The sequence below is a fragment of the Primulina tabacum genome, chromosome 9, assembly GCF_025594145.1.
Source record: "Primulina tabacum isolate GXHZ01 chromosome 9, ASM2559414v2, whole genome shotgun sequence".
Classification (NCBI taxonomy): Eukaryota; Viridiplantae; Streptophyta; class Magnoliopsida; order Lamiales; family Gesneriaceae; genus Primulina; species Primulina tabacum.
Window position 1 is genome coordinate 31,941,494 of NC_134558.1, and position 22,943 is coordinate 31,964,436.

At 35.1% G+C, this 22,943-nt stretch overlaps 2 protein-coding genes across 2 annotated transcripts; one reads left to right on the forward strand and one right to left on the reverse strand.

Moving 5' to 3' along the window:
- The first annotated feature begins 7,284 nt into the window (after positions 1–7,284).
- Positions 7,285–8,786, forward strand: LOC142555231 (chlorophyllase-2-like). The gene is made up of 2 exons (XM_075665988.1): positions 7,285–7,741; positions 8,015–8,786. The coding sequence occupies exons 1-2, from the start codon at positions 7,412–7,414 to the stop codon at positions 8,675–8,677; spliced, it is 993 nt and encodes a 330-aa protein (XP_075522103.1). The 5' UTR covers positions 7,285–7,411; the 3' UTR covers positions 8,678–8,786.
- Positions 8,787–8,926: 140 nt separating this feature from the next.
- On the reverse strand, positions 8,927–10,231 carry LOC142555232 (cytochrome c-type biogenesis protein CcmE homolog, mitochondrial). The gene has a single exon (XM_075665989.1). It carries the CDS (start codon positions 10,179–10,181, stop codon positions 9,351–9,353), a length of 831 nt encoding a protein of 276 aa, XP_075522104.1. The 5' UTR covers positions 10,182–10,231; the 3' UTR covers positions 8,927–9,350.
- Between the last annotated feature and the right edge of the window lie 12,712 nt (positions 10,232–22,943).

Sequence of the window (22,943 nt, forward strand, 5' to 3'; positions counted from 1 at the left end):
TTACTGTAAAATTTTATGAACCACTCTATCAGGACGCGCACTTGCTTGGTTCAATAAACTATCTCCCGGAAACAGTGGAAGCTTGAACAGTTGGCTCAACGTTTTCTCCACAAATAATCGATCAAGAAGTATCCAAAGACAACGGCATACATGGTTCTGATATGATTAAACGAGGATACTTAGGTGATTATGTGGATAAATCTCGCGGTAAATGATGAGATAACAAACATCGAGACGACGGTCGTCAACGTGAAAATCAAAGAGAGCGAGACGAGACGAGCAAGAAGAAGAGAATATGCCCACATGAGACACAACATTTATTATAAGCGAGGGTCCAGATTGATGTGATAAAAATAATGCGAGGAAGACTCTCATGCTACCGCCGGAGGAGAACAAGCTTCCTCGTATCCAGCCATCGCCCAGGTGGTGAACGAGATATCAAAGACAAACGAGGAGATGTATTTTGTAAACGCAGAATTGGAAACCTCCCAGATGAACATAACGACACCTTAATAATTTCCTCCACAATTCTAACTTTTGTGTAAAAAAGATATCAGTGAACTTCGGAAGCTTAGCAGACGTCACTTTTTACGACACATTCCAGAAAATAAGGATGAACAACGCACAATTACTGCAAGTAAAAATTCCTCTAGTTGAAGTAGTAGGAGAAGTCACCATGCCTATTTCCTTAGGATCTTATTCCCCAAGGGCCATGAAGATGGTGAATTCTTATTGGTAAAAGCCCATTCGGCTCACAATGTCATACTCGGATGTTCAAATCCTGAGTCTGTTTAGAGCCATAGCATCCACATATCACATGGAACTGAAATTCCTCACTCCAGAAGGAGCAGATGAGGCGATTGTAGATAGTTGGCTCGCGAAGGAATTCTATGCAGCTATTTTACGGAACTCTATGGAAAGTCATAGAAGGCAGGGCCCTTGAGAAGATTCCTTGAAGGGGAAGAAGAAAAACATTGAATAAAATGCAGATGCCAATAAGACACACCTTATTGAGGTAGGATCAGAGGAAAGAGACTAATTGAGGCAGAAGCCCTCAAGTACATAAAAATAGTTCTCGGTAATCCAAGTAAAACCCTCAAAATTGGGTTAGATTTGACATCAGAAGTGGAAAGGGCTTTGATCTTCTAACACAATGCTGATGTGCTTGCTTGGGGGTGATGAGGTCTTACCATGGATACCCCCCAAACATGCACTTAATCAAGACCTACAAGTAAAACATATAAAACAAAAGAAGAGGTCATTTGGTCATGACAAGAATAAACACATAGCTGAAGAGGTGGATAAACCTTTAAAAGAAAAATACATTAGGCCAGTATCATACCCGAAATGATTGTGAATGTCGCGTTGGTTCCAAAACCAGGAATAAAATGGTGTATGTGCATAGATTTTACTAATTTAAATAAATCATGTCCGAAAGATCTTTTCACATTTCCCGGAATCGACGTGTTGGTCGACTTGACTGAAGACTGGGAGTTGCTTAGCTTCCTTGATGCTTACCAAGAGTACAACCAGATAGGTATAGCTACCGATGATCAAGAAAAAACGAGTTTTATCATTGATCAGGGAATCTGTTGCTATGAAGTAATATCATTTGGATTCAAGAATGTTTGAGCTACATATCAGTGATTGGGGAACAAAATGTTTAAAAACTTGATCGGAAAAAACATGAAGATTTAAATAGATGAAATGATCGTTAAAACCATTCAAGCAATCAAACATGGGGACAACCTTACATTGTGTTTCAAAATATCGAGAAAATATCAAATGAAGTTGAATCCAAAAAAATTCTCCTTCGGTGTGCGAGGTCGAAAGTTTCTATGTTATATGTTTCATAGAGAGGAACAGAGGTGAATCCTGAAAAGATTAAAGCTGATTTAGGCATAAACTCCCCTTCCCCACGAAGTGCGAGGAAGAATGATTGCTTTGAACAACTTCATTTTAGATTCGCGGACAAAGGGTTACCATTCTTCAAAGTATGAAGACAGGGAAAAAAATTGCATGTTAACATGCATTTCATCACCACTCCTATTCAAACCAATCAAATTATACTGCAAATACAATATTAGAAAATTTGCAAAAGAACGCATAGAATCGACATGCACTCAATGTTCATTTTCGTTGGAAAAGTATCATAAAATGACATTTAGTGACATATTTCAATGACACTTGAAGAAAAATGTAAGCTTGAGATATATATTGAGACATTAATTAAATATCAGAATTTAAGAAATTAAAGATAAAATAAATTACCATTGTGGGGACCCGGACACTAACCATTTCCTTAACCGTTTCTAATATCAAATGAAACAATTAGGTAATGTGGAACATAATTTTTTTTTTTAAATACACAGCGGAAACGTAATGTAAATCAATCTAATTTACATATTAAAGTTAAAGTACAAGTCTAGTACTTAATACATTCCTATTAAACTAGATTTCAATTACTATAGATCAAATACTGAATCCTAGTCCATTTCTGAGCCCGGATCTCCACGCTATCTAGTCCAGCCTCGTTCTCTTCTTGACCCTTATCCTGTCCCACCAGTTGTCATGCACACATACAAACAAGACAACAGCCGGATAACTCCGGTGAGAATTACATTCTCAGTATAAATCATGTATACATGCAATCATAAAAACAATATAAAAGCATATAACAGATATTCCTAATATGTATCAAAATTAGAAACATGAATCAAATATTCATCACATGTTTTATACTCCTAAACATGAATCACTATTAAGAATAAATCATATTCTAAACATGTACCATCATCAGGAACATAATTCAACATCAAGCAATGAATCATTCTCCGTGATTCTCAGACCCAGACTCGACTCAGTCCTAATCTAGGGATCCCGTTCGGAATAAGAACATACACCCACCTACACTCCCGATCGGGGTGGTGATATGTTCTTATTCACGGACTTTGGCTCTTTCCATATTGAACACCAGTAATAGAAAAGACTCCAGTTCTATCCACTCCGATATAGCCAAACGTCCGGTGTCCTGACCTAACCGTCATGGACTATGGCCCTATCGCCAATATCCTATCCTGCGACAAAGTGCAATGGGCCAGTGACGAGTCCTCACTATCCTGCCCTTTTGTCACAAGATCAAACGTTTACGACTAGGCACATTCGCCTATGACTCAAGACATACATTGTCTATACATCCATAGACCAGAGATATCAATCGTATTTAATTGCAAATAACAATGCAATAAAATAAAGTATGTGATTTAGGGAAACTCGAGTCAAACCTCACTCGAGTTGTGCAATCCCAACTCAACATTAATTTATACCTTTATCTTCTCGGTCTGACGAAGTCGAAGTATCGAAGTCAAGTCTGTCTATATCAAATCTGAAATAACAGTATCAAATAGACCGTGTCAATATATCGCTTAACTTAAAGCCTGTTCTGATCAATACACAACTCAAAACATAATCTGATCAATATCGAATCAAGACACAATCTAATTCATATCGATGATATCACGATATAATCGAAGTCACTACTGAATCTGATCAATATCAACCCATAGATGTTTCGACGGCATAACAGTACAGTCTCGATAACCCCGTCAATTTCAACACCACAGATATAATACCAGAACACATAATCAATATCGGTGCAACTAATAATTTCAATAACAATACAAATCTGATATCGAATCTCAATTAATCAATTCCAAAAATCATAACAATTACATAACCAGTCTGTTCTTTAATCTGACTTCGATTATACGATGTCCACTGTATCAGAAACACCATATATGATTCCTATTCAATTCTGACAACATCATAATTTCAAATCGTATCTAAACGTAACAAAACTTACGTCCAGTTGTAGCCTGCGTTGATAGGAACACAGTACTGAAGTCGGATTAGAAATCAAACGGACGGTTCGCTCGTAAATCAATTTCGAAAATCACGGACGGAGCCTTTTTCCCTTCCTCGGATAACTGAATGTTATTTCGTTCATTTACATACATCTATATAGATACACCTGTATGAATAAAAAAAAAACGTGGCGACTCCTCAATCTGCATGTCTCGCGCATATGCGCGACTCCAAATGGCGCATATGCGCGAGACCTACTGGTCTCAATGCTCGGCTTCGCAACTACTGGCGCATATGCGCGCCTCAATCCGGCGCATATGCGCCAAAGCTTATGTTTCAAAACGTTGGCTACTGGACTGCTCGCGCATATGCGCGCACATAAGTCGCGCATATGCGCGAGACCTACTGTCTCGACATTTCAATACTCGCGCATATGCGCGCCTTCTGCCGCGCATGTGCGCCGAACTCTCTGGACGATCCGCGCATGTGCGCGCATTCAAGCCGCGCATGTGCGCGCATGGTTCTGTCTTCCTCGCGCATGTGCGCCCGTACATGTCGGCATGTGCGCGGGGACTCTTCTTGCACCTCATGTCAAATCTTCTTTCGGCTCTCCCGGTCTGATCCGTTTCGTCTATAATCATATCAATTAATCAATAAATCATTTCAGATTAATCTCAGATTACAGTAATAAAATCTCGGGCCTTACAACCATATTAAGGTATTTTGTAATATTTGTCATCAATTCAACCAAATAATTAAATAATGTTATTAAAAATTTCAATCTCAATCCCTAAATATATTTTTCTTGAATAATTTACAAAATATTATTAATTTAGTTAAATTAACAAAATATTAATCGAGTTATATTCGATCACAAATCAAATGATCTCATCCGAAAGCAAATCAATATACTCTCCCAACCACTTTACCTCACTATTTCATTATGACAAATTTTAAGTGGAGGTCTTAGTGACAATTATTTACTCACATATACGCTCCGCTGAGTTGCAATAATAATAATAATATACTATTTATTAGTAATCATGACTTAGTTAATGTGGTATATGAATAATATTTGAACAACATTGGAAGATAGAAAAATGAACAATAAAAGTTAAAATTATTCAAGGGAAAAGAACTACTCAAAAATTTTCTATATGCAAAATATTTTATAAAATAGATATTCACGTTTTGTGAAATATTATGTTAAGTTTTAGCATATTCAAATTTTATATTTAAATGGAGCTACGAAACCAAATATATAGACACTAAAATAAAATGAGACCTTAAAATCTCAATACACCAAATAAGTTAATGTAATAAAACTAATGTAAATATAGACTAATATATAAGAGAAGAAAGCTCAAAATGACTATCAAAATAAATCATTAGAGACTAATATAATCTCATAATTTTGTGAAAGATGATAAACATATTATATAGATTAACCGAGCCGTAAAAAAAACGAATAAAAAGAAACGAAAACAAAACACAAATCATCGATAAATTAAACTAACTAAATCAAAGAAACCGACATAACATTAAATAATTAAGTAGAATGAGGAAATTAAATAGATCATCACTGAAATAAAATGAAATCCTAAAAGATCCAATGCATTATACAAATTAATATAATATAACAAGATAAATATAGACTATTATATAGTTTGGATGAGGGGGCTCAAAATATTCTTAGAGAATGAGATGTAATCTTCAAATTTTGTTAAAAGTGATAAGAATTAATCCAACTCCGAAAAAAAAAGCCATGTAGAACCGCAAGACAGGAAAAAGTAGAAATTAATTCAATATATTCAATAAATATTAATGCCCATATATTTATAACTATTTATTAGTTATTTAAGATAAGAAAAAAATTACAAGTTAACACATATAAGGATACAATTTACTAAACTAAATAGAGAATGACATATAAAGAAATTAACTTATGAGTGGTATATTTATATGTAAGTAGATTCATTAGTTATTTAAGATTAAGATAAGCAAAGAAATAAAAAGTTAATTCATATAAGAATATAATTCGCTAAACTAAACTGAGAATGACATATAGAAAAATTCACAATTCGGCATACATAAACCAAACTTCATATGTTTGACTTTTTCGTTTGACTTTTCAAGGCTTCTTGAAAAAACAAATTTTAAATAAATAGAGAAAAAAACACAAAAATATTTTTATTACCAAAAAAAGAAATGGCTCTGTTTTAAAATTTTGTTATCAAATACACGGCTTAAAGAGCCACACTTTCAAAGAGGTAAAAAGTAAACAAAATATTTTCCAACCGTGTAAAGCCAGTCAACGTGAAATATTTTTTTAGTGCATGTTTCATAATGCAAAATGCCCTAATTCAAAGGTCTTCTTGTTTAGGTGAAATGCCAGAATTTAGACTAATCTTGATTCTGACTTTCAATTTCCAATTTCTTGTTTGCCCCATTCAAACTAGATCTTTTTTCTTTAATTAAATCCTTGCCATCACGTTCTATGCTACACAAGGTAAAATATAAGTCAATTGGTGACAGTTTATTCAAGAAGTATCAAGTAAACATATCTATATATCTATGTACATGTAAAAATGTGGATAAATGGCATTGTTTTTCAATTGTGCAATGACAAAATTAACCTCTATACACACTTCAAAAATATAATGTAACTCCTATATTAATTTTATCAAATAACTCATCTTTATACTACATTTAAATGTTTTATCCTTTTAATTTTCTCTCTACATTTTTTTCCAGTGATTTTATTGTAATTTTGTAATTATATTTTTAGTGCTAATAAATTATAGTATCACAAAAAAATATATGAAAATTTTGTAACTATTTGTGCAATAGTAGAATAACTAACATATTTTATGGGTTTTCTAACAAAGAATTGAAAGTAAAGAATTTAATTTTGATTTTAAAAGATAGTACGATTTCAAAAAAAATATGAAAAAAATCGTCTATAACGAATGTATATGTTATAGGCATAATATGGATAAAGGACATTGTTTTTCAATTGTGCAATGACAAAATTAATCTCTATACATAATTCAAAAATATAATGTAACTCCTATATTAATTTTATCAAACAACTCATCTTGATACTACATTTAAATGTTTTATCCTTTTAAATCTTTATACATGGTGTTTGAATATATAATTTTTTTAAAAAAATTGTTTTAGTTCATTTTGTAATATTATAACATAAAATCAACAGCTTGAATTTTAATTTGGAAAATAATTTTGAAAGTATGTTATATAAGTTCTTATAAATCGTCTAATATGTTAAAAAAATTAAGTCTAGATAAATAACAAAATGATCAAATTGTTTTTTAGAAAATCAATTTTTTAATTTTAATATTATAATTGATATTACGTGCAACGCACGTGCATCAGTGCTAGTATCATAAAAAAATCTATAAAAATATGCACTATCTATCCTTAAAGTGGTATAGAAGCTCCCAACCCATCATTGCCAAACTACGTAGACTTAATTCATTGTGGATTCCATCCAAACATTGTTACATGAGCACCTTCTCAGTCAACCATGAGAACTCAATGCATTGGACACTATATAAGAACAGTAGCAACATTTAAAGTTCATCCATCCATCAAGAGAAAAATGACACGGCTACATGACAAATGTTCAAAAGCTGAGAGTTCAGTATTCGCACGTGGAAATTTGAAGGTCAAAACCATCAAAGTGAAGAAATCAGATGATGCTTCGCCTCCGGCAGAGTTGTTCGTCGTGACGCCGGAGTCCAGGGGTGTTTATCCTGTAATACTCTTTTGCCATGGTTACTGTACTGCTAATACTTGGTATTCCCATCTCCTTCAACACATATCATCCCATGGATATATCATTGTTGCTCCTCAGGTAAGTCTTTGTATCTGAATCTCTCTTCTCAAAAAATCCATCTGAATCTCTCTTCTCAAAAAATCCATCCACGCCCATGTTCACTTATGTTCAAATTATTGTAGCAGAATTTGATATCTAAGTTCATCTGCAGACGAGGACTTCTCTCTGTGTGTCCTGCTAGAAATTTTACTATTTTGCATTCTAAACAACAAGCTTCAACACCATATAGTTTTCTTCCATATAGATATACACTCGGTCATTTTCTTATATTTATGTCTTTGGCAATTACAGTTTTACCAGTGCCTGATTATGTCAATGAAAGATGAAATCAAGACAGCAACCAAAGTTACAAACTGGCTATCTTCTGGCCTAAAGGTTATCCTTCCTGAATATTTGAAACCAGATCTATCTAGGCTTGCTCTTTTAGGCCACAGCAGAGGTGGCAAAACAGCATTTGCTCTGGCACTAAGCCGGGACATAACTTCCCTAAAATTCAAAGCATTACTAGGAATGGACCCAGTTGCAGGGCCTAGTCCACCAGGCAGGGTCGAGCCCGAAGTCCTAACTTATATCCCACACTCTTTCAATCTCTCGATGCCTGTAGGAATCATAGGCACAGGTTTGAGCAATAAATCTAAGGGCATTATTCCATCGTTTGCCCCAAATGGGATCAATCATGCTGAATTTTTCAACGAGAGTAAACCACCTGCTTATTATTTTCTAGCTAAAGATTATGGCCATTGTGATATCTTGGATGATTCAAAGGTGGCTTTGGCAAGTTTGGTGTGCAAGAGTGGAAAGGGCTCTAAAGAATTGATGAGGAATGGTGTTGGCGGTATTATCGTGGCATTTCTCAAGGCTTATTTGGCAGGTGAAAGTGAAGATCTACAAAGTATTGTTGATGCACCAAGTGTTGCTCCTATAACTCTCGGTCCAGTTATTTATGCCAAATAATGAGTCATGATTACATATTCTTTCATATTTTGTACCTAGGGAGTGAGAGTTTACTTCTTTATTTATTAGGTTTATATCAAGTTGGTGGTACTTGAAATTTCATGTCATTTGTCCTGATCTGCGGCACTAATTTTGAGTTCAGTAAAAGAACCATTTTAAATAAATTCTCCTTGCATGCAAATAGGCAATAGCTATTAATCACTATTCAAAGAGAGGCATGAGCCAGTCTACACCAATCACCACCACGATTAAACAGTTAAGCCATAAGCTGTGAAGCATATTTCTCTATACACCGAATTGGGAAACAAGAGAATCATACCTGGCTGTCACGGTAAAAAAGATAACTAGGAAAACTGATAAAACAAGATTACATTAAAGGGAATCACAAAAATCTAAATGGAACGGAACATTATTACGCAATTCATTTATTAACACATTATTCATAAATCACGTTCTTGGGGAACCAATACATTTATAAATCAGTATTGCATTTTATATCTCACAACAGCAACTACAAAACCACCTACACATCCCTCAATCAATGTCCTCTCAAATCCTCATCTTAATCTATGCTCAAAACATGAAAAAGTGTAATAGAATTATATAATTAAGTATCAAAAGTGACTTGAATGCCCAAAAACAAAAATTTTAATGCAAAAATTACCCAATAACATCACGCATTCTTATCATCACCACCATTAGCACCGATCAATGCTTCCTCTCTTTTCTTCTGTTCCTCCTCTTCCTTCAATTTCTTCTTATTCCTTTCGAGTGCCACAGCTACCTCGGCAGGCATGTATTTCTCGTCATGCTTGGCCAAAACCTCAGTAGCCTTAAAATAACACGCCAAATTCCTAGACTTCTCCAAAATCACCAATTTACTGCTGTTCTCCATGATGGCATCTTCCTTTTTCCTAGCTTCCTCATCAACAGGCCTAATGAACCCCTCGACCACAACGGAATGCCCCTCGCGAAAAAGATCCGGCAAACGACCCTCGTATCTCACCAAAATATCCGTGATCAAATCGGTAACCACAAACTGGATTTCAGGGGAAGTGGTTACTTCAGCTACGCTGTTTTCAAGAACAAGTCCTCCGAGGCGGAACTTGGATTTTGACGGGTTCGCCTCGTACTTTTGGAGGGCATCTGTAGGGGTGACGTAGAAGACCAGCTGATCTTGGAATTGATTGATGACAATGATAATGAAGCCCGCAATGCAGCTGAATGTTATGGCGTAGGTCCAGAGACGGCGGGTTTGGAGCTGACGTGCGCGAGCCCCGATGTCGGGTTTTTTGAGTCGGGTCGGACGGATCGGACCGGTGGAGAGAAAACGGAGACTGAAATCGAGGCGTTTCGGGTGGTTTACGAATGGAGAGAGGTGAGAATTGAAGAAGTAAGGTATGAGAGAATGAGATTTGGGGATAAGGACGGTGGAGGCGGCAGCAGTTGCCAAGTGGCGACCAAGGTGGCGGCGGAGGAGGTGGGAGGCGCATCTGCCGGCCATATTTGGTAGAGAAATGCTCTACTTTTCCAAGGGTTTTAAGAATTAAACTTGATTTTATACATACATGTGATCTGTCCGATGGCTGGCCTTTTTGGAAAAAAAACATGGGTCAATTCGGGTGGGCTGGATCGGGCTAAGCAATAATAATATTAAAAAATTGCTAAACTCGAACCCAATCTAAACCCGAACTCAAGCAAACCCGAAAACTTTCAATCCGAACATGAACCCGAATCAACGCGATCAACCCAATCAACAAGTATAACCCGATCTTGAATTTTTTAAAAAAACTTAAATAAAATTCAAAATAATAATAATAATAATAATAATATTTTAATTTAAATACATAATAACAAAATCTCCCTGATATATATGATTTAATTTGAAAGTTTAGAAAACTAAAGTATATTTACTAAATCAAATAAATAATTATTTAAAAAATAAAAAATGTTCAAAATAAAAATTAAATTATGAAAATTTATGATATAAATACACAATAAATATTTTTTCAAACATACAATATATAAAAATGTAAGCAATATCTATTAATTAATTTTTTAAAAAAATTTAAAATTTTCGTGTCGACCCGAACCCAACCCAACCCAACCTGATCATTTTTTTTCGGGTCAGCTATCGGGTCCAATCGATCTGTCCCGAACCAGAAAACCTAAAAGCCAAATCTGATTTTTTTCGAGTTGAACTGTGTCGGGCTGGTGGGTCGTGTCTGATTTTGACACCCCTAATGTGAGGACCCGGACGCTAATCAATTCTTATTCATTATTACGATCAATTACTAATCAAATAATTAGGGTCATAAAATTTTTTCCTTTTTACATGCGGAACGTAGTGAAATCAATCTAATATACATCTCAGTATATGATAAAGTACAAGTCTAGTACAATCTGTCATCAATACAAAATAAGGTTCAATTACTAATATCAAGTATTCAAACCCTATCTACATCAAAGTCCGCAGTCTCCACTCTAATCCTGATCTCTCCTCATCTCCTCGACCCTGATCCTGTCCCACCTGTCGTCATGTACACATACAAAAAAGACAACAGCCGGATAACTCCGGTGAGAATATAATTCTCAGTATAAATCAACGAACATTCAATCATATGATAAACATAAAAGCATGGACAGATAACAACAATATGTATCAAACCTGAAACATAATCAATATAAAACTGTCGACAATGCTCGTGACTCCACGACTCAGACTAGACTTAATCCTAGTCTAGGGATCCCGGTTTCCAGACGTTGGTATTCATATATCGACCAACAGTAATAGAAGAAACTTCGATTCTATCCACGTCGATATAACCAAACATCCAGTGTTTTGACCTATCCGTCACAGACTGTGGCACTATCGCCAATACACTATCTTGTGATATCGTGCAATGTGCCTATGGCGATCCCACCACTATCAGGCACTTCTGTCACAAGATCACTCGACTAATATCTGCTTTCTATACATCCATAGAATGAGCATATCAAGTCAAAGCAATGAATATAATAATAAGAAGTATGTGATTTAGGGAAACTCAAGTATATCCTAATATAATAATAAGAAGTATGTGATTTAGGGAAACTCAAGTATATGCTACTTGAGTCGATCTCCCAGTACCACATTGACTTATACCTTTTTTATTGTAGTTCGGACGAAGTCGAAGTCTTGAATCCGAAGCTGTCAATATAAATCTGAAATGACATTATCGAGAAGAACAATATCAACATTTCATTCCCAATTCAATACTAAATCTGATCAATCTGAATCTAATTCAACATTAACAGTATAACGGCACAATCCCGATATTCCCGTCAATACAATATCAACAGATATCAATTACAAATCATAACCCATATCCGATATAGTCTGTAATCAATCCATAATTCAAATCTGTCCAATTTCAATCGATATAATCAGAAATTCATAACAATTCAATAATCAATGTGTTCTTCGATCTGACTTCGATTCTAGGATGTCTAACATATCCAGAACACCATATAATGATCAAATAATAATTCCTCCAATATCATAATTTCAAATGATAACAGAACTCAATAAAACTTAAGTCTTATAGTAGCTGTCGACGAGAGAATTACAGAACTGTGTTCGGATCAAATTCTGATAATCGGATCAACCAAAATCAAATTTCTTGAACAACATGAAACTGCAGATTTTGCTCTGAAGTATCGGTCTTGTTTCTGGTGGAATGAAGGGAATTACAATTTATATATGTCCAAAACACATGGCAAAGACAAGTGTCCAACTAAAATCCCATAATTGCACTTTAGCCCCTGAATTCTTCACTATTTGCAATTTGGTCCCCAAAACTCTTTTTAATTCCATTTCAATCCTAATTAATTACAAAAATCGTGGAATTTAATTCATCATTCCAAAATTCGTAAATTAAATAATCTCGGATTAAAATGATATAATCTCGGGCCTTACAATTCTCCCCCTCTGAGACATGATTTCGTCCTCGAAATCTCAAGCAATCATATCACATGCAATCAAATCACAAATAACAGAAACTGAAATAGGAAACTCACATCAGTGGAATAACTCTGGGAATTCCTGTCTCATATCTGATTCAGTCTCCCAAGTAGCTTCTTCAATGCCGTGACGACTCCACTGAATTTTCACAAGTGGAATAGTCTTCGTTCTGAGTTGCTTTTCTTTACGATCGAGAATCTGAACTGGTTTCTCAACATAGCTCAGTGTCTCATCAAGCTCGGCCTCGTCTGGCTGAATAACATGAGAATCATCGGGGAGATACTTCCGCAACATAGATACATAAAAGACATCATGTATTCTAGATAGAGAAGTCGGTAATGCGAGTCGATAGGTACGATCTCCTATCTTCTCGAGAATCTCATAAGGACCAACATATCGTGAAGACAGTTTCCCTTTCTTGCCAAATCTGACAACTCCTCTGACATAGATTTCTGCCATTTGGTCATATCTGTACGTCATCTGATACGGAATGAAGCATGCTGATTTGGTCAATCTGTCAATCACGACTCAAATTGCATCACAACCTCTGAAGGAACGTGGTAACTGCGTCACGAAGTCCATGGAAATGTGATCTCATTTCTATTCAGGAATCGATAAACTCTGCAACAATCCTCCTGGTTTCTTTCTTTCAGCCTTCACCTGTTGGCAATTCAGACATTTCAATACAGACTCTGTCATATCTGAGCTCATCTGTTTCTACCAAAATCGGTCTTTTCAATTTATCATACATTTTCCTACCATCAAGATAAATGCTAAATCAATTATTGTACATATCTGACACTACCTGTTGTTTCAAATCCGAAACATATGGCACAATAAATCAGTTGTTCATATACAATTCAGTATCACATACCTGATATTCTGATCGATGCCCTGCTCTGACTATCGATATCGAGTTTTGTACATTCTGATCAACTTCCTGAACGGCTTTAATTCTCAAAATCAGTTCTGATTCGGCTTGCACAATATCGAGTCTCAACTGTTTACAATCTGTCTCAAATACCGATTTAGAAAAATAACAATTCTCAATCAGATTCAACACAACAGTCATATACAATAGCCTGCAAACTCATGTAACTGCAAATATCTTACACTGTCGTTAATCTCGGCCAACTGATCACGGCCTCACTGTACTCAAATCAACAGATATATCGTCTTCCGATGTCACATACTCTGAATACAATCTGTCTCAGTCCAGATTCACATCTCAGCAGTTTCTGTATATCACATCTCAGTTCTCAGAATATTCAACAAAATCAATCATATTCTTCCAATATATCAGAATATCACAGCTAACATAAGGATAGAATCATCAAAATATTTCTGAATACAGAGTTAATCAACTCATAAACATAGCTGATACATCCCAACGATAAACACTCAATCAGAGGTAACTCTTGGCCAGTAATCTTCAAACTGATTTTTCAATTCTTTCAGTTCTATCGGTGCCATTCTGTACCAAGTTCTAAAGAAAAGAAACTGTACCTGGTATCAAGTCAAGGCGGACATCAATCTCCCTGACTGAAGGCAAACCCGGAATATCATCTGGAAACAATAGCAACACTCATGCCATTGGTAAATCAGCCAAGAATATACTCGATTTCAGTAAATCAACTGAGTACATAAGGAGTCCATCCGCTCCTTTCGATAATCATCGAGTCAGAAATAATACGGATGTCAAAGGAATTCTAAATCTAGATTCCTTATCGTACAATGTTCATTCTTCGGCCATGTCAGGTCCGAATCTTACCATCTTCTAGGATCGGTCTGTAGTAGCTCTGTACTTGGTCAACATATCATATCAATGATGCGGTCAGAATCAGACAACACAAGTACAACACAGCCTAACTCAATCTCATTCTTATCTTACTGCAGTATTCAATATTTCACAGAATTCATTGATATCAAAACTCTTCCTAAAAGGTAAAGAGATAACAACTACAGCAGACAATGACTCAACAGATAAAGCATACATCAATGCAATTCTTTCTGAAATCAGGGGTAGGATATATGAATGTCTCTCAATACATACGCATAATAATCATAAAAGAACAAGTATCTGCTACTATATCGTCAAGTGCATCCAGGATCTGTTCCTCTGTCACTACCACCAGATGATTCTGCTCCCTGGAATCTTCGGGAACCTTTCTGTGGACATACTCTCGCAAAATGTCCGGATCGTTTGCAGATATGGCAACTACCAAATACTCCTTGACATTGCTCAGTGGGATGTCTTCCTCCGCAGATTCTGCAATAAACCCCAGTATAACTCTGACTCGAACTACTGGAGCTAGAAAGACTGCTGCCTAACTTCTTAAACTGCTTCTTTCGAGCTTTCAAATCGTCTTTCTTCCCACCACTGCTACTACCAGTCTCAAGTCCGAGTCTCGATGCTAGAGGCGCAAACAAAGCTCCTTTCTGTCTCATCAGACTAGCTTCGGCTCTCTTGGCTCTACCAAGAGCATCAGCAAAAGTATAGGGTCGGCCTGTGTTCACCAATGTCAGTATTTCAGTATTCAATCCCTTAACAAACTGATCAGTCACAGCTTCATCATTCCCGGCCACGTGAGGTGCAAAACGTAGCAAGGTAGAAAATTGAGCAACATATTCTTCAATGCTTAGCTGACCCTATCTCAGATTTTCAAATTCTGCCCTCTTATCTTCTTGGTACTAACTTGGGAAAAACCTTTTATAGAACTCAACTTTGAAGATTTTCCAAGTAATCACTGTACCACTCTGTTCCAAGGCTTCTTTGGTTGCAATCCACCAACTTCTTGCGACTTCCTGTAACTGATGTCCAATCAGTTTCAGTCTACGTTCATCTGGGTACTCAAGTGAATCAAACAGTATCTCTATATCATCCAGCCAATCCTCACAATCAACAGTCGTCTCAGTGCCCTTCAAAATCGACGGTTGGAATGACTGAAACCTCCTCAACTGTACTTCCATCGGAGTTTCTGATACATCCATCTGATCAATCAATATACTTCCCTGTGCTGGGATTCTTCGAGGAGCTAATCTAATTATCACAAGGGTTAGTAACCAGATACCACAACTTGTTTCAAGTTTCAGTCCTCCTCTGATCATCTTACAGCTGATCAAGAATCGGTTCTAATTCAACCTCAATAATGCATATTACTATATCAAATCAGATAAATCAAGTAACATGTATCAACATGCAATAAATCATGCTAGCAATCACATGCAAGGAAAGAAAATTCATTCTACCTCGCTCACTAGCTTCTATCTCAGTCTAAAGGATCTATTGCTCTGATACCACCTGTTGTGGGGACCCGGACGTTAATCAATTTTATTCATTATTAATATCAATTACTAATCAAGTAATTAGGGTCATAAAATTTTTTTCCTTTTTACATGCGGAACGTAGTGAAATCAATCTAATATACATCTCAGTATATGATAAAGTACAAGTCTAGTACAATCTGTCATCAATACAAACTAAGGTTCAATTACTAATATCAAGTATTCAAACCCTATCTACATCAAAGTCCGCAGTCTCCACTCTAATCCTGATCTCTTCTCATCTCCTCGACCCTGATCATGTCCCACCTGTCGTCATGTACACATACAAACAAGACAACAGCCGGATAACTCCGGTGAGAATATACTTCCCAGTATAAATCAACGAACATGCAATCATATGATAAACATAAAAGCATGGACAGATAACAGCAATATGTATCAAACCTGAAACATAATCAATATAAAACTGTCGACAATGCTCGTGACTCCACGATTCAGACTAGACTCAATCCTAGTCTAGGGATCTCGGTTTCCAGACGTTGGTATTCCTATATCGACCAACAGTAATAGAAGAAACTTCGATTCTATCCACGTCGATATAACCAAACATCCAGTGTCTTGACCTATCCGTCACAGACTGTGGCACTATCGCCAATACACTATCTTGTGACATCGTGCAATGTGCCTATGGCGATCCCACCACTATCAGGCACTTCTGTCACAAGATCACTCGACTAATATCTGCTTTCTATACATCCTAGAATGAGCATATCAAGTCAAAGCAATGAACATAATAATAAGAAGTATGTGATTTAGGGAAACTCAAGTATATGCTACTTGAGTCAATCTCCCAGTACCACATTGACTTATACCTTTTTTTATTGTAGTTCGGACGAAGTCGAAGTCTTGAATCCGAAGCTGTCAATATAAATCTGAAATGACATTATCGAGAAGAACAATATCAACATTTCATTCCCAATTCAATACTAAATCTGATCAATCTGAATCTAATTCAACATTAACAGTATAACGGCACAATCCCGATATTCTCGTCAATACAATATCAACAGATATCAATTACAAATCATAACCCATATCCGATATAGTCTGTAATCAATCCATAATTCAAATCTGTCCAATTTCAATCGATATAATCAGAAATTCATAACAATTCAATAATCAATGTGTTCTTCGATCTGACTTCGATTCTACGATGTCTAACATATCCAGAACACCATATAATGATCAAATAATAATTCCTATAATTTCAAATGATAACAGAACTCAATAAAACTTAAGTCCTATAGTAGCTGTCGACGAGAGAATTACAGAACTGTGTTCGGATCAAAATTCTGATAATCGGATCAACCAAAATCAAATTTCTTGAACAACATGAAACTTGAAGATTTTGCTCTGAAGTATCGGTCTTGTTTCTGGTGGAATGAAGGGAATTACAATTTATATATGTCCAAAACACATGGCAAAGACAAGTGTCCAACTAAAATCCCATAATTGCACTTTAGCCCCTGAATTCTTCACTATTTGCAATTTGGTCCCCAAAACTCTTTTTAATTCCATTTCAATCCTAATTAATTACAAAAATCGTGGAATTTAATTCATCATTCCAAAATTCGTAAATTAAATAATCTCGGATTAAAATGATATAATCTCGAGCCTTATACCTAGCTGGGGGATATAATATTTCAATAAAAAAATTTCAGACAACGTATTATTGATAAATTGACAAATAAATAATATACGTAGGAATGTAAATGAAACAAATGATTTGTGAACTATTCGGAATTTGGTTCGACAGAAAATTTGTTTGGGTTCGTTAATTAATCATATCAAGCCAAATTCGAGCTCGGATAATTTAATCAAACCAAGCTCAAACCTAAGGATGTTCTCATCGTGAGCTCGCAAATATGTTAAATAATAGGCTCACGAGCTCGACTTGTTTAGGTGGCTCTTAAGCTCGACTTGTCTCATTTGTTGTCTTCCTCCGCAGATTCTGCAATAAACCCCAGTATAACTCTGACTCGAACTACTGGAGCTAGAAAGACTGCTGCCTAACTTCTTAAACTGCTTCTTTCGAGCTTTCAAATCGTCTTTCTTCCCACCACTGCTACTACCAGTCTCAAGTCCGAGTCTCGATGCTAGAGGCGCAAACAAAGCTCCTTTCTGTCTCATCAGACTAGCTTCGGCTCTCTTGGCTCTACCAAGAGCATCAGCAAAAGTATAGGGTCGGCCTGTGTTCACCAATGTCAGTATTTCAGTATTCAATCCCTTAACAAACTGATCAGTCACAGCTTCATCATTCCCGGCCACGTGAGGTGCAAAACGTAGCAAGGTAGAAAATTGAGCAACATATTCTTCAATGCTTAGCTGACCCTATCTCAGATTTTCAAATTCTGCCCTCTTATCTTCTTGGTACTAACTTGGGAAAAACCTTTTATAGAACTCAACTTTGAAGATTTTCCAAGTAATCACTGTACCACTCTGTTCCAAGGCTTCTTTGGTTGCAATCCACCAACTTCTTGCGACTTCCTGTAACTGATGTCCAATCAGTTTCAGTCTACGTTCATCTGGGTACTCAAGTGAATCAAACAGTATCTCTATATCATCCAGCCAATCCTCACAATCAACAGTCGTCTCAGTGCCCTTCAAAATCGACGGTTGGAATGACTGAAACCTCCTCAACTGTACTTCCATCGGAGTTTCTGATACATCCATCTGATCAATCAATATACTTCCCTGTGCTGGGATTCTTCGAGGAGCTAATCTAATTATCACAAGGGTTAGTAACCAGATACCACAACTTGTTTCAAGTTTCAGTCCTCCTCTGATCATCTTACAGCTGATCAAGAATCGGTTCTAATTCAACCTCAATAATGCATATTACTATATCAAATCAGATAAATCAAGTAACATGTATCAACATGCAATAAATCATGCTAGCAATCACATGCAAGGAAAGAAAATTCATTCTACCTCGCTCACTAGCTTCTATCTCAGTCTAAAGGATCTATTGCTCTGATACCACCTGTTGTGGGGACCCGGACGTTAATCAATTTTTATTCATTATTAATATCAATTACTAATCAAGTAATTAGGGTCATAAAATTTTTTTCCTTTTTACATGCGGAACGTAGTGAAATCAATCTAATATACATCTCAGTATATGATAAAGTACAAGTCTAGTACAATCTGTCATCAATACAAACTAAGGTTCAATTACTAATATCAAGTATTCAAACCCTATCTACATCAAAGTCCGCAGTCTCCACTCTAATCCTGATCTCTTCTCATCTCCTCGACCCTGATCATGTCCCACCTGTCGTCATGTACACATACAAACAAGACAACAGCCGGATAACTCTGGTGAGAATATACTTCCCAGTATAAATCAACGAACATGCAATCATATGATAAACATAAAAGCATGGACAGATAACAGCAATATGTATCAAACCTGAAACATAATCAATATAAAACTGTCGACAATGCTCGTGACTCCACGACTCAGACTAGACTCAATCCTAGTCTAGGGATCTCGGTTTCCAGACGTTGGTATTCCTATATCGACCAACAGTAATAGAAGAAACTTCGATTCTATCCACGTCGATATAACCAAACATCCAGTGTCTTGACCTATCCGTCACAGACTGTGGCACTATCGCCAATACACTATCTTGTGACATCGTGCAATGTGCCTATGGCGATCCCACCACTATCAGGCACTTCTGTCACAAGATCACTCGACTAATATCTGCTTTCTATACATCCTAGAATGAGCATATCAAGTCAAAGCAATGAACATAATAATAAGAAGTATGTGATTTAGGGAAACTCAAGTATATGCTACTTGAGTCAATCTCCCAGTACCACATTGACTTATACCTTTTTTTATTGTAGTTCGGACGAAGTCGAAGTCTTGAATCCGAAGCTGTCAATATAAATCTGAAATGACATTATCGAGAAGAACAATATCAACATTTCATTCCCAATTCAATACTAAATCTGATCAATCTGAATCTAATTCAACATTAACAGTATAACGGCACAATCCCGATATTCTCGTCAATACAATATCAACAGATATCAATTACAAATCATAACCCATATCCGATATAGTCTGTAATCAATCCATAATTCAAATCTGTCCAATTTCAATCGATATAATCAGAAATTCATAACAATTCAATAATCAATGTGTTCTTCGATCTGACTTCGATTCTACGATGTCTAACATATCCAGAACACCATATAATGATCAAATAATAATTCCTATAATTTCAAATGATAACAGAACTCAATAAAACTTAAGTCCTATAGTAGCTGTCGACGAGAGAATTACAGAACTGTGTTCGGATCAAAATTCTGATAATCGGATCAACCAAAATCAAATTTCTTGAACAACATGAAACTTGAAGATTTTGCTCTGAAGTATCGGTCTTGTTTCTGGTGGAATGAAGGGAATTACAATTTATATATGTCCAAAACACATGGCAAAGACAAGTGTCCAACTAAAATCCCATAATTGCACTTTAGCCCCTGAATTCTTCACTATTTGCAATTTGGTCCCCAAAACTCTTTTTAATTCCATTTCAATCCTAATTAATTACAAAAATCGTGGAATTTAATTCATCATTCCAAAATTCGTAAATTAAATAATCTCGGATTAAAATGATATAATCTCGAGCCTTATACCTAGCTGGGGGATATAATATTTCAATAAAAAAATTTCAGACAACGTATTATTGATAAATTGACAAATAAATAATATACGTAGGAATGTAAATGAAACAAATGATTTGTGAACTATTCGGAATTCGGTTCGACAGAAAATTTGTTTGGGTTCGTTAATTAATCATATCAAGCCAAATTCGAGCTCGGATAATTTAATCAAACCAAGCTCAAACCTAAGGATGTTCTCATCGTGAGCTCGCAAATATGTTAAATAATAGGCTCTTAAGCTCGACTTGTCTCATTTGTTGAGTTGAAAAATAAAAAAAATTGGTATTAATCCCAATGGAATGAATTGAACATATACATATTTAAATTTTAACAAGTTCAAATCATGCTCAAACTCGGGATCAATTTTATGCTTTACGAGCTCGAAAACGAGCCGAACTCAAGTCAGGCTAGTTAAACATAATAAACGAGTTATTAATAAATCAATCTTGAGCTCGGTTTGATTACCATGATAAACGAGCTTATAACGAGCCGATCTCGAGCTTTTCTGGAGCTAGTAATTTCAAGACAATCCAGGTTCGAGCTTCTATTAATCTTAAACGAGTCAAGCTCAAGGTCAATATTGTTTGGTTTGGTTTGATTTCGATCGCTTAAATCCTAAATATATGATTCAATTAAAATATAATTTTATTTTTAAACTAAATTTTTTTGAAGTCCGGTTAGTATTATAGAACTCAAATAAATACACATTTTTATTTTGAAAATTAACTTATTGATTTAATTTTAAAAAAACTTATATATATTTAAAATTTTATTACAATAAATAAATAGCATATTTTTTGTATTACCATTAAATATTAATTAATACAAATACATTGAATAAATTGTGTAATAAAATATAATATATATTTTAAATATATATATATATATATAAAATAAAAAAAAATTCTCCATCTATATTATATTATATTATCATAATTATATATTGATAAAATTTTAATTCAATACATCAATACATAAATAGTCTATATAGTTAAAAAATAATTTTATAGGTTGATAAAAATATAAGAAAATAAATACCTATTACCAGAGTTTGGAGGTATTGTTTTCAAATGTAAAAAGAAGTCCAATAACTATTTTAGTTTTTCGAAATTTGGTATTTAAATGTTAGAAATTCGAAAAAATATTAAATAGGAAAACAAAAAATCGCTTGAAAGAAAGCCGACCATATGTTGCGGTCGGAACACCATGGATCGACATGGTTTGTTTCAACCTACCCGTGCAGGCACTGCCTGCACGGGCAATGAACGGCCCGGATCACTCCACATGAGTGATCCGGGCCCATCTCCATGTAAAAAAAAAAAAAAAATTGGCTCGAAAAAATCCGGGCCGTTGGATCGACCCCTGCAGACAGTGCCCGCAGGGGTAGGGTCGACCGATCCGATCGACATGAATTTTTTCACTTATTATTCCGATTAGTGTGACTTCGACGGAAAGTCATTTCACTTGATTTAATATTTCTAGTCAATATCGTGGTTTTTTTATTTGTGTTTTTGTTTATATAAATGCTCTTTAGTACGTGTTGTGTCTTTATACAATTTAAATAATTATTTAAACATAATAAGTTGAGTGAATTTATTATTGCTCATGTTCGGATAAATGAGCAAATACATTTTTTCTGTGAAAATTAATTATGTTGATATTCAATATTTTTTCAAAAATATTTGTCGGTCTAATAGTTATCCGTGTAGATCAACGAAGTGTACGTATCCATAACAATTTGAATGCCAAATAACAATCTTATTTATTGTTTTCTTGAATTTTAAAATATATTGTTTTAATCAAAATTATTATATTTATTAATATTTTAATTAAAATTAAATTTCATAAATAAAAATTTATTATAAAATTATTGTATAACACATCCCTAATGAAGTTAGTATATTATAATAAATAATATTAAAATTTATATATTTCATATCTGTTATAAGGGACAAAATAGATAGATAGATTTTATCAAAATTTGAACCTGATCTTATTAGTCTGTATCCCATCGAGTCATTAACATAAGTTCATGTATCAATACAGCTATAATCAAAAGTTGATTTTCGAAAAAAATTTACTCGTTACTACAATGTACAACATAGCTAAAAAAATTAACGATTTTTTAGCATAAAATTAAAGATTACTTCACACTCACGAATAACCACTACAACTATGCTCTAAGTTTAGCTTGTTTTGAAGGACTTAATTTTCACAAATCCAAAAAGTTCTGCAATTGCC

Bases quoted from the DNA above. Each gene is read 5' to 3' on its own strand.
- LOC142555231 (XM_075665988.1), top strand. From the start codon at position 7,412: ATGAGAACTCAATGCATTGGACACTATATAAGAACAGTAGCAACATTT. The intron at 7,742-8,014 runs GTAAGTCTTTGT...TGGCAATTACAG, and splicing joins ATATCATTGTTGCTCCTCAG to TTTTACCAGTGCCTGATTAT.
- LOC142555232 (XM_075665989.1), bottom strand. From the start codon at position 10,181: ATGGCCGGCAGATGCGCCTCCCACCTCCTCCGCCGCCACCTTGGTCGC.